Raw genomic sequence first — 14,280 nt, 5'->3', positions numbered from 1 at the left:
ACCTGTGACAAGCTCCGCCTTGGCTCCTCCCTCAGGACTAGTGAATATTATAAAAGAAAAGGTTAGTACAGCCCCCGCATTCTCCTTTTTTTCCTCATACCTCATGGCAGTGAATCCTGGTCGGCGTCCTTACCTTCTGCATTCGGCAGCGTCCGTCCGGGTTCAAGCCTCTCCCGGACGCAGTTCCTTCTCTTGGGCAGCTAAACGCGCTTATAAGGTTGGAAGTCCCTTCTGTAGGATCTTTTGGGACAAGCAGTTTGTCTCTTAAGTAAGAGCTTTATCTGCAAATTGATCAGGCACCAGCTCATTCATGGTAACGGAGGCAGCAGCTATTTCTACATTTCTTTGTTTTTTCCTTCTCTCTTTTCTTCCTTCCTTTCCTTTCCCTTTTTTTAGGTTTTATATCTTTATCTTTTCCCTTTTCTCTTCCCTCTCTCTTTTGCTCTCTTCCCCTCCCCAACCTTCCATTTCTTTCTTTTCTTTTGACCTCCCATTTGTTGGTTTCTCTCAGACAATCTCCCTCTTAGCCCCTGTCGCCATTCCCGGCTCCATAGGAGCCGCGCGCGCTCAGCGCCGGCGTTTTATTTAACTTTCGGCGTTCCCCGCCGTGCTCTGCGCATGCGCCGGCGGCGTGAGGCTTCTAGCTTACTGGTCCGCCGATCGGCGCATGCGCAGTGGATTCGGAGGCCGCGGTGGCCATCTTTGATAAGGGCACAGTGACGTCTGTGCCCTCAAAATCTCAAAGACAGGATAGAGGCGTGCCCTGCCTCTCCTGTTCTACTGTTTATCTCCCTGATGGCCTCAGTGGAACGCCTGTGGCTGCAGGGAGAACTGCAACTCTGAGTTTAAAAAAAAAAAAAAAGAGAAGATGGATTAATTAATTAAATAGTATAAAATTAAATAAACATTAAATTATTAAATAAAATTAATAAAAAATAATTAAATAAATTATTTTATTTACAAAAAAAAAAAATAATAATAATAATTAAATAAGTTATTTTATTTACAAAAATAAATAAATAAATAAATAAAAATTTTTAAATATATATATAATTTAAATCCCCCCCCCCCCAAAAAAAAAAAGAAAAAAAGGACAGGAGGACAAAATGTAGATTTAGACGTATTTTAGATGTATTTATTAAAAAGTCCCTTTTTTCCAGTCAAGGACACGGTTGGTTGATTTTTCTCCTCTAAAACTCTTTTCTTAGCTGCTGCTTCTGCTAATCCGTCTAGTATGAGCCATTCGCCACCCGCACAAGATCCTACTCTACACCTGAGGTAAGGACCTACGTCCAGGTAAGTTGATACACTTTAAAAAAAAAAAAAAAAAAGAGTGCACTCAGGCTGGTACTTTATGTATTTCAGTCCTGTACGCCAGAAGATGTCTAAGAGGACCTCAAGGCGACATGAAGGCGATGATGACTCCAGTCACAGCAGAGACAGGTCGTCCTGGCATGGGGATTATAGAAGTGGCAGAAAGCATCGGCCAAAAAGGCACCATCACTCATGCTCCCCGAGACCTAGATCTCCAAGATGTCAGACATGTGGAGCTGCCCCACTTTCAGACAAACTGATCTGTTTGAGATTGCCTCAGGGACGATGCAGCTGAAGGTCTGCAAATGGCGGACCTACTTAAGAAAGCAGTAAAGGACTCCCTTGCGGAATTGGTAGCCACAATGACGACGCAACAACCAGCGTCTCCTCCTCAGGAGCAAACGGCTGAGGCTGAGGCTTCCATCCCGGGGATGTCCACAAGTGGAATTTTTCGTCTGTCGCCGGCATCCTCCTCTAAACATCAGGAAGAGAATGCCATCTCAGAGGAATCATCTGATGACCTAGATGCCTCTGGCTTTGCTTTCGCTATGGTCCAGCCTTATGTACAGGCAGCTAAACAAGCGATCGGCTGGGAGAGACCAACACAAAGGTTTAAGAAGTCTAAATCGTACTTCCCCTTTCTCAAACGTCAGATCTCCGTTTTTTCCTCTCATGGACGAGATCAGGGATGTGATTGAGGAAGAGTGGGAAAAGACAGAGAAAATGTTCTCTATTAATCGGTTGGGAAAGTTATTCCCTCTCTCATAGCCTGATTCCGCAATGCTGGAGGGTTCTCCAGTGGTCGATGCAGCAGTGGTAAGGTTGGCAAAGAATGTCACATTGCCCCCGGAAGACTCAACTTCTTTTAAGACTCCAGATGGCAGACAACGCCTGTAAACCTTTCATAGCCCTGACATCAGTGTCCAATGCGCTACGCGTCTGGACAGATAATATAGAGTCAGCAGTCCAACAGGACATCCCAGAGGAGGATATAATCAAGGCCTTGGATGAGCTGAAGTTCTCAGCAGACTTTATTGGTGAAGCCGTCATCGATTCAATTCGTTGCTCCGCAAGGGCAATGCTCCACACAGTTATGGCCAAATGGGCTTTGTGGCTGAAACCGTGGGCAGCAGATATCGCCTCCAAACAGAACTGGTGCAAGATACCATTTGATGGTGAAGCCTTGTTTGGGGGAAAAAAACTGGACAAGGACATCTCTCGAGTCACTGGTGGAAAATCAGGCCTGCTACCCCAAGACAGGTGATCTAGGCGCTCCAGGACAATCGCACCTATATTTCAATACTCCAAGAATAAGGATTACCGATAGTCCAGGCAGGGAAAAGGCTTCAGGCATAATTGGGAAAGCACACAGTCCACGTTCCTCAAAACCCGAAGACAGAGACCAATGCCTAACCCACAGGATTCTACTATATCCTTTCGACGCCTGGCCAGCCCAAGCGATTCCTGTGTGGGCCAAGCTAAAACACTTCTCAAAGATCTGGGAGCAAAAGTGCAGGGATTCTTGGGTAGTCTCCACAGTCAAATATGGCCATTTTGGGCCGTTCCTAGACAAACCTCCCAAGGTCCTCTTCTCCCTGACAAGGGTGTCAAGGTTCCCCCCTAAAAAACGGAAGTGCTACAGCAATCTCTTCTCTCCTTGCAGTAACAGCAAGCGGTAGTTCCAGTGCCTCCATCAGAGAGATTTTCGGGTTTTTACTCAACCCTGTTTCCAGTCCCCAAGAGAAATGGAGGGTGGAGACCCGTGATAGACCTAAAAAGTCTAAATCGTTATTTCTTCCTAGTAAGATTCAAAATGGAGTCACTACGAACGATTATTTGTGTAGACCAATCAGGGGGCTGGATGTTGTCAATAGACTTGCAGGACGCTTACCTGCATATACCCAAACTCCCTCCTTTCCAGAAGTATCTGAGATTGGCGGTGGGGCAGGTACATCTCTAATTCCAGAGTCTTCCATTGGGCCTCTGCGCATCGCCAAGAGTCTTCACAAAGACCCCAATTGCCATCATAGCCCCTCTGAGAGAATTGGGGCTTCGGGTATGCCACTACTTGGACGACCTTCTACTGCTGGCAAAAGACTGTGGAACAGGTGGTATCTATCCCAACCCATACACTTGACGACCTTGATGCTCAGGAGTCTGCATTGGTAGATGAAGAAACAGACACTTCTGAAATCACGCCGTTAGGGCATGTCGACTGGATCACAGTTAATACCAATGCCAGTGCAGCAGGTTGGGGAGCACACTGCAACCGGATCTCAGTGCAGCGTAGATGGTCCTTCCATACAACAGGCCTGGTGTCGAATGTCCTGCAGGTCAGAGCGGCCTACCTTGCGTTACTAGCCCTAAGGTTCGAGATTACAGGGAAACCTGTTCTCCTCCGAATGGACAACAGGGCTGCGGTATCCTATGTACACCGGCAAGGGGGGACACGCAGCAGGTCCCTCCTGAAGGAGGTGGAACCCATAATACTCTGGGCAGAAAGGAATCTAAAGGACCTGAGGGCAGTTTATCTGCCCGGCCATCTCAACTTGAGGGCCGACCGCCTTTCCCGCAAGTTTGCGGATGCCAACGAATGGTCTCTACACCCGGAGATTTTCGACTGGATAGTGAACCAGTGGGGTCCCCTCGAGATAGACCTATTTGCAACAGCACTCAATACCAAGCTTCCAAGGTGCATCTCAAGGCTTCCTCAACCCCAAGCGGAGGTATTAGATGCCCTCTCAGCCCCCTGGGCATGCAATCGGGCCTATGCCTTCCCTCCACGGCCTTTCATTCCAAGATTCCTGTCAAGGCTTATGATTATGAAACCTCGACAGTGATAACGGTCCTACTGTACTGGCCAACACGCCCTTGGTTCCCCACAGCAATGTATCTAAGTACCCGACTTCCAGTCAAGGTTCCAATAATACCTCTTCGCCTCTCGCAAGGATGTCACACCCTTCCAGATCCCCACAGGCTGGATCTTCACATCTGACAGCTGAAAGGGAAAGGTTCCAATCTCTAGGGTGTTCCAACAAAGTGATCGCAACCCCGCTCAAGGCAAGAAAACCATCCACAAACAAAAGTTCAGGGCCTTCATGATTGGCAGAAGCTGTGATCCAGATTCCCCATCATCCTCTCAAATTCTTGAGTTTTTGCAGGCAGGCCTAGACCTAGGTCTTGCACTAGGTACACTAAAAGTACAGGTATCAGCATTTTCATTGGCAAACCAGTAGAAGATGGGCCGAGGACTCATTAATAATACAATTCTTCAAAGCTGTCAAAAAGATCCGACCGCCAACTAAACAATCTTTTCCCACTTGGGACCTTGCTATTATCCTAGAGTCCTTAGCCAGTCCACCTTTTTGCCCCTTCGGAGTCAGCATCGCTTTGGAATCTAGCCTAGAAGCTAGCCTTCCTGATAGCTATAACCTCTGGCAGACGGATTTCAGAGCTCCAAGCTTTAGGAGCAGATCATAATCATATCATATTCTATCCGGACAGAGTAGAACCCAGAACAGTGCGAGGATTTATTCCCAAAGTCGCATCATCCTTAAACATGTCAGAACCTTGGGCACTCCCAACATTTTCAGAACAGGACTCTGGTTCTCTTCATGAGCTAGACATTGCCTCCACTTTGAAATGCTATCTGCAGGCCACAGCATCATTCAGGGATTCCATCAGGCTGTTTATAATTCCCTGGGGCAAACACCAAGGCAAGGAAGCGTCAGCAAGAACGATTGCCTCATGGATCGTTAGACTCATTCACAAGGTGTACAGGACAAAGGGGCTGGAACCCCCTTTGGCGGTCAGGGCGCACTCCACCAGAGCAGTTTCTGCCTTTTGGGCGGCAAGAGCGAATGTGTTAATTGAAACTATTTGTGGGGCAGCGACTTGGTCGTCCCGACATACGTTTCTGAAACATTGCAGGGTGGACCCAGGAGCTCTTGCATCGGTGGAGTTTGGCAGACAGGCAGTCACATCAGCCCTCGCTTCTTCTAAATAATAATTTCTTTAAAATAGACTTCTAAGCATCCCACCCATCTCAGCTAGTTATTTGTCACAGGTATGCTGCCATGGAGGCACCAGGAAAACAGAAAATTGTACCATACTTACCGTAATTTTCTTTTCCTGGTGCCTATCCATGGCAGCATACAATCCCACCCTCGGTATTCTATATTACGGAGAATGCGGGGGCTGTACTAACCTTTTCTTTTATAATATTCACTAGTCCTGAGGGAGGAGCCAAGGCGGAGCTTGTCACAGGTATGCTGCCATGGATAGGCACCAGGAAAAGAAAATTACGGTAAGTATGGTACAATTTTCTGTTTTTATTACTATTAATTATTTATTATTAATTTGTTCCCTTCCATTTGTTTAGATGCGGCATTTGTTATTTCAGATAATTCGTAACTTCGGATGAATTCGTACTCGTTAATTTAATAGTTAGTTATTAATTAAACAGATTTTCTTTCTTTTTTTTTCACATTTTCACATTTTTTAGACTTTCAAATCTTTGAATTCCCGAATTCAAAAATTCGGAGTTCCACAAATCCGAAATTTGGAAAATTTATAAATCGTAAATTCGGAAAATCGAAAAATGTGGAAAATGGAAAATTCGTAAATTCGAAAATTCAAAATTCGGAAATTCGTAAAATTGAAAATTCGTAAATCCGAAATTTGGAAAATCGAAAAATTCGGAAAATCGAAAATTCGTAAATTCGTAAATCCGAAAATTAAAAATTCGGAAATTCGGAAAATCGAAAATTCGCAAATCCGAAAATTCGAAATTCGGAAATCCAAAAAAAATTGAAATTCGGAAATTTGGAAATCGAAAAATCGAAATGTGGAAATTCCCGAAATTTCTGAATTTTTGAATTTCCGAATTTTTGAATTTCCGAATTTATGAATTTACGAATTTCCCAAAAAAATCAAACAAACGAATGAAACGAAAACGAAAATGAACAAATTTTTTTTGTCAGTGCACATGTCTAGGCCCGACCACCACGCCGGATCTTCTTGGGCACCGAGAATTAGAGGAGATCTCTGCCGGTAGATCTGAGTAATCTGACAAGAGCTCGTTTATGATAACGAGAGCAGAGATATTTTGGGGCCGGGCCTCTCATAATCCTAAACATTTTGTGATTACAGCTGATTGTATCTTGTAGACTTTATACAGAAAAATAATAAATGTAGCATGAGATGTGCCCGGCTCTGTGTATGATATCTGGGGCGTATCATAGCGTATAGTCTGTATATACCGTATATAGTTATAGATAATATCATTTCTTGTGTTTCTCCTCAGGCTCCTGACTTCTCCCTGAATTCTTCCTCTTGTTGAAACTGGATGTCAGATAAAGAGATCGAAACACACCGAAAACTCATAAACTTTCTTTTTTTTGTTATCCGCATATCTGCCGCTATCTGCGGCTACGCATACATTTTATATCTGCGCCTCTGAGTGTTGCATCGAATGGGAAAGGCAGCAGCGCCATGTGAAGAGACTTTGGGGAATATTTATTAAAAAAAAACACTGGATGGAGGTCGCAGGCCTCTGTCCCTATTAACCACCTCAATACAGTGCAGTTACACCCCCTTCCTGACCAGACCAATTTTCTGTATCCATATGAAACTTGCATCCTTTTTTCCACACAAATAGAGCTTTCTTTTAGTGGTATTTAATCACTAGTGGGGTTTTTATTTTTTGTGCTATAAATAAAATAAAACGTAAATTTTGTGAAAAAAATGCCTTTTTCTTCGTTTCTGTCATACATTTTTGCTAATTAGTAATTTTTCTTCATAAATTTTGGCCAAAATTTATACTGCTACATATCTTTGGTAAAAATAACCCACATTAGTATATATTATTTGGTCTTTGTGAAAGTTATAGAGTCTACAAACTATGGTGCCAATCACTGAAAATTGATCACTTCTGATCAGGCCTTCAGTACATCAGGTGTACCTCATTTCTTGAGACACTAACAAGTCAGGAAAGTACAAATACCCCCCAAATGACCCCTTTTTACAAAGTAGACATCCCAAGGTATTAAGTAAGTAGCATGGTGAGTTTTTTTAAGTTGTCATTTTTTCCCACAATTCTTTGCAAAATGAAGATTTTTTATTTTTTTTTATTTTTTTTTACTAAATTGTCATATTATCAGGTTATTTCTCACACACAGCATATGCATACAACAAATTACACCCCAAAATACATTCTGCTACTCTTCCCGAGTACGGCGATACCACATGTGTGAGACTTTTACACAGCCTGGTCACATACAGAGGACCAACATTGAAGTAGTACCTTCAGACGTTCTACGAGCAAAAATTACGCATCTCATTTCTCAACCACCTATTACACTTTTGAAGGCCCTGGAGTACCAGGACAATGGAATTGCCCATAAAATGACCCCATTTTGGAAAGCAAACACCCCAACGTATAATCTGTGAGGCATAATGAGTCTTTTGAAGGGTTCATTTTTTTCCAGAAGTTTTTGGAATATGTGGAAAAAAATTAAAACGCATTTTTTTTTACACAAAATTGTTAATTTATAAGATATTTCTAACACATAGCATGTATATAACAAAAATTACACCCCAAAATACATTTTGCTACTCCTCCCGAGTATGGCGATACCACATGTGTAGGACTTTTACTCAGCCTGGCCACATAGAGAGGCCGAACATTGAAGTAGTACGTTCAGGCGTTCTAGGAGCATAAATTGCACATCTCATTTCATTCCTTCCAATCACACTTTTGAAGGTCCTGGACCACCAGGACAGTGCAATTACCCACAAAATGACCCCATTTTGGAAAGTAAACACCCCAACGTATATTCTATGAGACATGGGCTGCAAATAGGTACTCGGGTACTCTGATGGCCTGGTGACAGGTACTTGGGTACTCTGATGGCCTGGTGACAGGTACTCGGGTACTCTGATGGCCTGGTGACAGGTACTCGGGTACTCTGATGGCCTGGTGACAGGTACTCGGGTACTCTGATGGTCTGGTGACAGGTACTCAGGTACTCTGATGGCCTGGTGACAGGTACTCAGGTACTCTGATGGCCTGGTGACAGGTACTCGGGTACTCTGATGGCCTGGTGACAGGTACTCGGGTACTCTGATGGCCTGGTGACAGGTACTCAGGTACTCGGATGGCCTGGTGACAAGTACTCTGATGGTTTGGTGACTGGTATTTGGGTACTCTGAAGGGCGGTGACAGTTACTCATATGGACTGTGACAGGTACTCGGGTACTCAGATGGACTGGAACAGGTACTCGGGTACTCAGATGGGCTGTGACAGGTACTCGGTACTCTAATGGACTGTGACAGGTACTCAGTACTCTAATGGACTGTGACAGGTACTCGGTACTCTAATGGACTGTGACAGGTACTCAGTACTCTAATGGACTGTGACAGGTACTCGGTACTCTAATGGACTGTGACAGTTACTCGGTACTCTAATGGACTGTGACAGGTACTCGGGTACCCTGATGGACTGTGACAGGTACTCGGGTACCCTGATGGGCCGTGACAGGTACTCGGGTACCCTGATGGGCCGTGACAGGTACTCGGGTACCCTGATGGGCCGTGACAAGTACTCGGGTACTCTGATGTGCCGTGACAGGTACTCGGGTACTCTGATGGGCCGGGGACAGGTACTCGGGTACTCTGATGGGCTGGGACAGGTACTCGGGTACTCAGATGAACTGTGACAGGTACTCTGGTACTCTGATGGGCTGGGACAGGTACTCGGGTACTCTGATGGGCTGGGACAGGTACTCGGGTACTCTGATGGGCTGGGACAGGTACTCCACCAATGAAAGGGCATAATTACTCTCAGTGACACCAATGATGGGGCATAATTCCTGTTGCTGACACCACCAATGGGGCACTATTATTTCCACTGACAACAACAATGGGGGGGGGGTGACTCCTTCTATTGACGCCAACAATGGAGCATGATACCAATAATGGGCCAGTATTCCTCCCACTGACACAATTTATGGGGCACAATTCTTACAATTCACACCAAGAACAGAGCATGATTTCTTCCATGCCAATGATGGGGGCACTATTCCCCTCACTGACACCAACGAAATGGCACAATTCCTCCCACTGACACCAACGATGGGGCAGAATTCATTCCATTGACATCAACGATGGGGCTCTATTCCTCCAACTACCATCAACAATGAGGCACTAGTCCTTCCACTGATACCAGTGTGAGGGCATTGTTTACTTCCCCCGGCCTTAGTCTGGACCCCCTAAAGTCTGAAGGACAGACCCTTTGTTTAGAAAGTTTGGAGGCCCCTGGTCTACTATATAATGAGTTTAATTTGCTGTTATCTGACTACCCACAGTGTAGTAATCACACCAAGATAGGGCAGCACAGTGGTGTAGTCTTTAGCACTCTCACCTAGCAGTAAGAAGGGTTGCTGGTTCAAATCCCAACCACGACACTACCTGCCTGGAGTTTGCATGTTCTCCCTGTGCCTGCGTGGGTTTCCTCCGTGTGCTCTGGTTTCCTCCCACAATCCAAAGACATGCAGGTAGGTAAATTGGCTTCTGTCCAAAATTGCCCCTAATATATGAATGGGGACCTTGGATTGTGGGTTCCTTGAGGGTAGGGACCAATGTGAGTGTGCAATGTACAGGGATAGGGACAATTGTAGACACTCAGGATGGACCTGTACCTTTATTCAACGAAACTAACTATTAAACTATGAAGTTTACACACAATAGGATTTTCCAACAACAAAATCCATGTTTTTTTTTATTTTTGTTCCTCAGTTTAGGCCGATACGTATTTTGCTTCTACATATTTTTGGTAAAAAAAAAAATCGCAATTAGAGATTACTGATTGGTTTGCGCAAAAGTTATAGCGTTTAGAAAATAGGGGATACTTTTATGGCATTTTTATTCATATTTATTTTTTTACTAGTAATGGCAGCAATCAGCGATTTTTATTGTCACACATCGGACATTTTGACACATTTTTGTTACCATTGTCATTTATCCAGCAATCAGTGCTATTTAAATGCACTGATTCCTGTGTAAATAACACTGGCAGTGAAGGAGTTAACCACTAGGGGGCAGTGTAGGTGTTATGTATGACGTTATGTGTTTTTCTTATTGTAGGGAGCGTGGCCTGGCATGTGACGTCACTGATCGTCTTTCCCTATAAAAGGGAAGAGACGATCGGTAACAGCCACAGTAGGAAGCACAGGGAGAGGTTTGTTTACACAGACCTCTCCTCGTTCTTCAGCTCTGTGACCCGATCGCAGGACAACAGCGGCGATCGGGTCCGCTGGTCCCACGGCCATGGAGCTCAGGACCGTGACTGTGACATTATGGGGGACACATCATACACTTTTGACACATTTTTGGGACCATTGGCATTTATACAGCAATCAGTCCTATAAAAATGCACTGATTACTGTATAAATGACACTGGCAGGGAAGGGGTTAAACACTAGGTGGCGATCAGGAGGTTAAGTGTGTCCTATGGAGTGATTCTAACTGTAGGGGGGGGGGGGTGGGCTCACTAGAACATGACGGAGATCACTGCTCCCGATGACAGGGAGCAGTAGATCCTTGTAGACTTGTGCACAACGGAAAATTTTGTTTAGTTTCGGTTCGTTGTCATTCGTAAAAAATACATAATTTCGTGCTGTTATATTCGTTATGTTACGTTAATACGTTTTCGGATAATTCGTTATTATTCTTAGAGTGTCGAATTCATTCGTTCGTATTCGTTGAAATTCGCTATTTATGTATGTATAGACATTCGTGATAATGATTCGTAGTTTGGAAAGTCGTTTGTTTATTGATTTTTTTAACACACACAATGACAACGTCTCTTCTCCTCGGCTCTAATACAATACAACACCCTTCTCACTCAGTTCTCAGGAATGCACTTTGCCAGTAATCCATCCTCTGGCACAAAATTAATTAGCTGATTGGACTATAAGATTTACTTTGAGCTGAACTTTTGTTTCATTAGATCTTTAACCACTACAATACAGGGCACTTAAACACCCTTAATAACCAGACCAATTTTCAGCTTTCGGTGCTCTCACATTTTGAATGACAATTACTCAGTCATGGAACACTGGACCTATATGAAATTTTTGTCCTATTTTTCACACAAATAGAGCTTTCTTTTGGTGGTATTTAATCACCTCTCAGTTTTTTATTTTTTGTGTTATAAAAGAAAAAAAGACCGAAAATTCTGTAAAAAAATGAATTTTTCTTTGTTTCTCTTATAAAATTTAGCAGATTAGTAATTTTTTCTTCATAAATTTTGGCCAAAATTTATACCATTACATATCTTTGGTAAAAGTAAGTACAAATTGGTGGATATTATTTGGTCTTTGTGAAAGTTATAGAGTCCACAAGCTATGGTGCCAATATCTGAAAATTGATCACACCTGAAGTACTGACGGCCTATTTCAATTCTTGAGACCCTAACATGCCAGAAAATACCCCCCAAATGACCCCTTTTTTGGAAAGAAGACATTCCAAGGTATTTAGTAAGAGGCATGATGAGTTTTTTGAAGTTGTCATTTTTTCACACAATTCTTTGTAATATCAAGATTTTTTATTTATTTTTCACAAAATTGTCATATTATCAGTTTATTTCTCACACAGCATATGCATACCACAAATTACACCCCAAAACACATTCTGCTATTACTCCCGAGTACGGCGATACCACATGTGTGAGACTTTTACACAGTGTGGCCACATACAGAGGCCCAACATGCAGGGAGCGCCATCAGGCGTTCTGGAGCACCCAGGACAATTCTGACATTTCTCTCCTACATGTAAAAATCATCATTTATTTGCTAGAAAATTACATTGAATCATTTAGCAAAGACCCTGGAGAATACAATGGTGGTCGTTGCAACTTTTTATCTCACACGGTATTTGCGCAGCAATTTTTCGAACGCGTTTTTTGGGGGGGAAAACAGTTTTGTGCTTAAAAAAAACAAAACAGTAAAGTTAGCCCAATTTTTGCATAATGTGAAAGATGAAGTTATGCTGAGTAAATAGATACCTAACATGTCACTCTTCAAAATTGCACAGGCTCGTGGAATGGCACCAAACGTCGCTACTTAAAAATCCCCATAGGCGACGCTTACATTTTTTTTACTGGTTACATGTTTTGAGTTACAGAGGAGGTCTAGGGCTAGAATTATTGCTCTCGCTCTAACGTTCGCAGCGATACCTCACATGTGTGGTTTGAACACCGTTTTCATATGTGGGCGGGACTTACGTATGCGTTCGCTTCTGCATGCGAGCACATGGGGACAGGGGCACTTTTTTTTTATTGTTCATTTTACTTTATTTATTTTAGTTTGACATTTTTTCCCCCAAAATTAATTTTTTGATCACTTTTATTCCTATTACAAGGAATGTAAACATCCCTTGTAATAGGAATATGGCATGACAGGTCCTCTTTACAGTGAGATATGGGGAGGTCAATAAGTCCCCACATCTCACCTCTAGGCTGGGAAGCCTGAAATAAAAATAAAATAAAAAAACAATTCTGGATTTGATCGTATTGGCGAGTCGGTAGAAGCACCAGAGGGCGGCGGGAGCGGGGGGGGGGGGGGCGTCTATGGCTGGGTATTGCAGGGTATCATCGAGTATGGCTGGGTATTGCAGGGTATCTCCGAGTATGGCTGGGTATCCCCGGGTATGACAATTTATGGCAGAGTATTGGCAGGGTATTACAGAGTATTGGCAGGGTATTGCAGAGTATTGGCTGGAATTGTACTGCAGAGTATTGGTGGGTACTGCAGAGTATTGGCGGGTATTGCAGAGTATTAGCTGGTATTGCAGAGTATTAGCGGGTATTGCAGAGTATTAGCTGGTATTGCAGAGTATTAGCTGATATTGCAGAGTATTGGCGGGTATTGCAGAGTATTGGCAGGGTATTGTAGAGTAGTGGCAGGGTATTGCAAAGTATTGGCAGGGTATTGCAAAATATTGGCAGGGTATTGCAGAGTATTGGCAGGGTATTGCAGAGTATTGGCAGGGTATTGCATAGTATTGGCGGGGTATTGCAGAGTAGTGGCAGGGTATTGCAGAATATTGGCAGAGTATTGCAGAGTAGACATGTGCGATTCGTTTCGTACGAATCTCAAATTCGTACGAATTTCTCAAAATTCGTACGTTCGGGAGGATCCGAAATACGAATTGCCGTGCGTCCGAATTCTGTACGGAATACGAACTTTTGTTTACGAATTCCGGATCTCAGTCATTATGCTTATTATGACTTGCAAAAGACTTCTGTAATAGAAGTCAATGTAAGTTGCCTGAAGACATCGGTGAAGCACTTTCATCCTCTCTGGGCTGCCAAGAAAAGATCAAACTGATTCAATGTTTCTTCTTCAATGGGCTGAACTCCCTGTGTAGAAGTTCTCAGTTTAACCATTTAAAAGACTAAATCTTTTCTGACACTTGTTGCTTACAAGTAAAAATCCACTTATTTATCCACTTTAATACAACAAGATATCGTTCTCAATATGTATATCACTAGAGCTTGTACTTCGTTCATAGTTATGACTATACCTGTTTTTTTTTTTTTTTTCTTCTGTTTACTTGTACTCTACTTTACATACACTGAACCTTATCGAGCCGATTACATGTTATATCTGAACTGTGTAGTATTGGAGAAAATAGTAAGCTAAGTGTTTATCCCTCTGTTATACAAAATGTACGTCATGAGAATGTAATGCTCTGTACCTTGTTATATTGAAAATAAAAATCTTTTGGAAAAAAAAAAAAAAAAAAAAAAAAAAAAGATATCAGTCACACAAGTAAAAAAAAAAAAAAAAAAAAAAAAAAAAAAAAAATCCAGTATTTTCTGCTAGAAAATCACTCAGAAGCCCCAAAAATTATATATATATATATATATTTTAGCAGAGACCCTAGGGAATAAAAAAGCAGTT

At 42.9% G+C, this 14,280-nt stretch overlaps 1 protein-coding gene across 1 annotated transcript in view; it reads left to right on the top strand.

Moving 5' to 3' along the window:
* Positions 1-6,627, top strand: part of LOC143981499 (uncharacterized) — a 113,297-nt gene extending 106,670 nt beyond the window's left edge. The window contains exon 8 of the mRNA XM_077479366.1: positions 6,620-6,627. Within this exon, the coding sequence (XP_077335492.1) occupies positions 6,620-6,627 (8 nt within the window). The remainder of the gene's footprint in view (positions 1-6,619) is intronic.
* Positions 6,628-14,280: the final 7,653 nt, after the last annotated feature.

The sequence above is a fragment of the Lithobates pipiens genome, unplaced genomic scaffold (assembly GCF_037356315.1).
Source record: "Lithobates pipiens isolate NorthernLeopardFrog02 unplaced genomic scaffold, aLitPip1_a1.2 Scaffold_16, whole genome shotgun sequence".
In the NCBI taxonomy this organism is placed as follows: Eukaryota; Metazoa; Chordata; class Amphibia; order Anura; family Ranidae; genus Lithobates; species Lithobates pipiens.
This window is presented reverse-complemented; position numbering and strand designations above follow the sequence as displayed.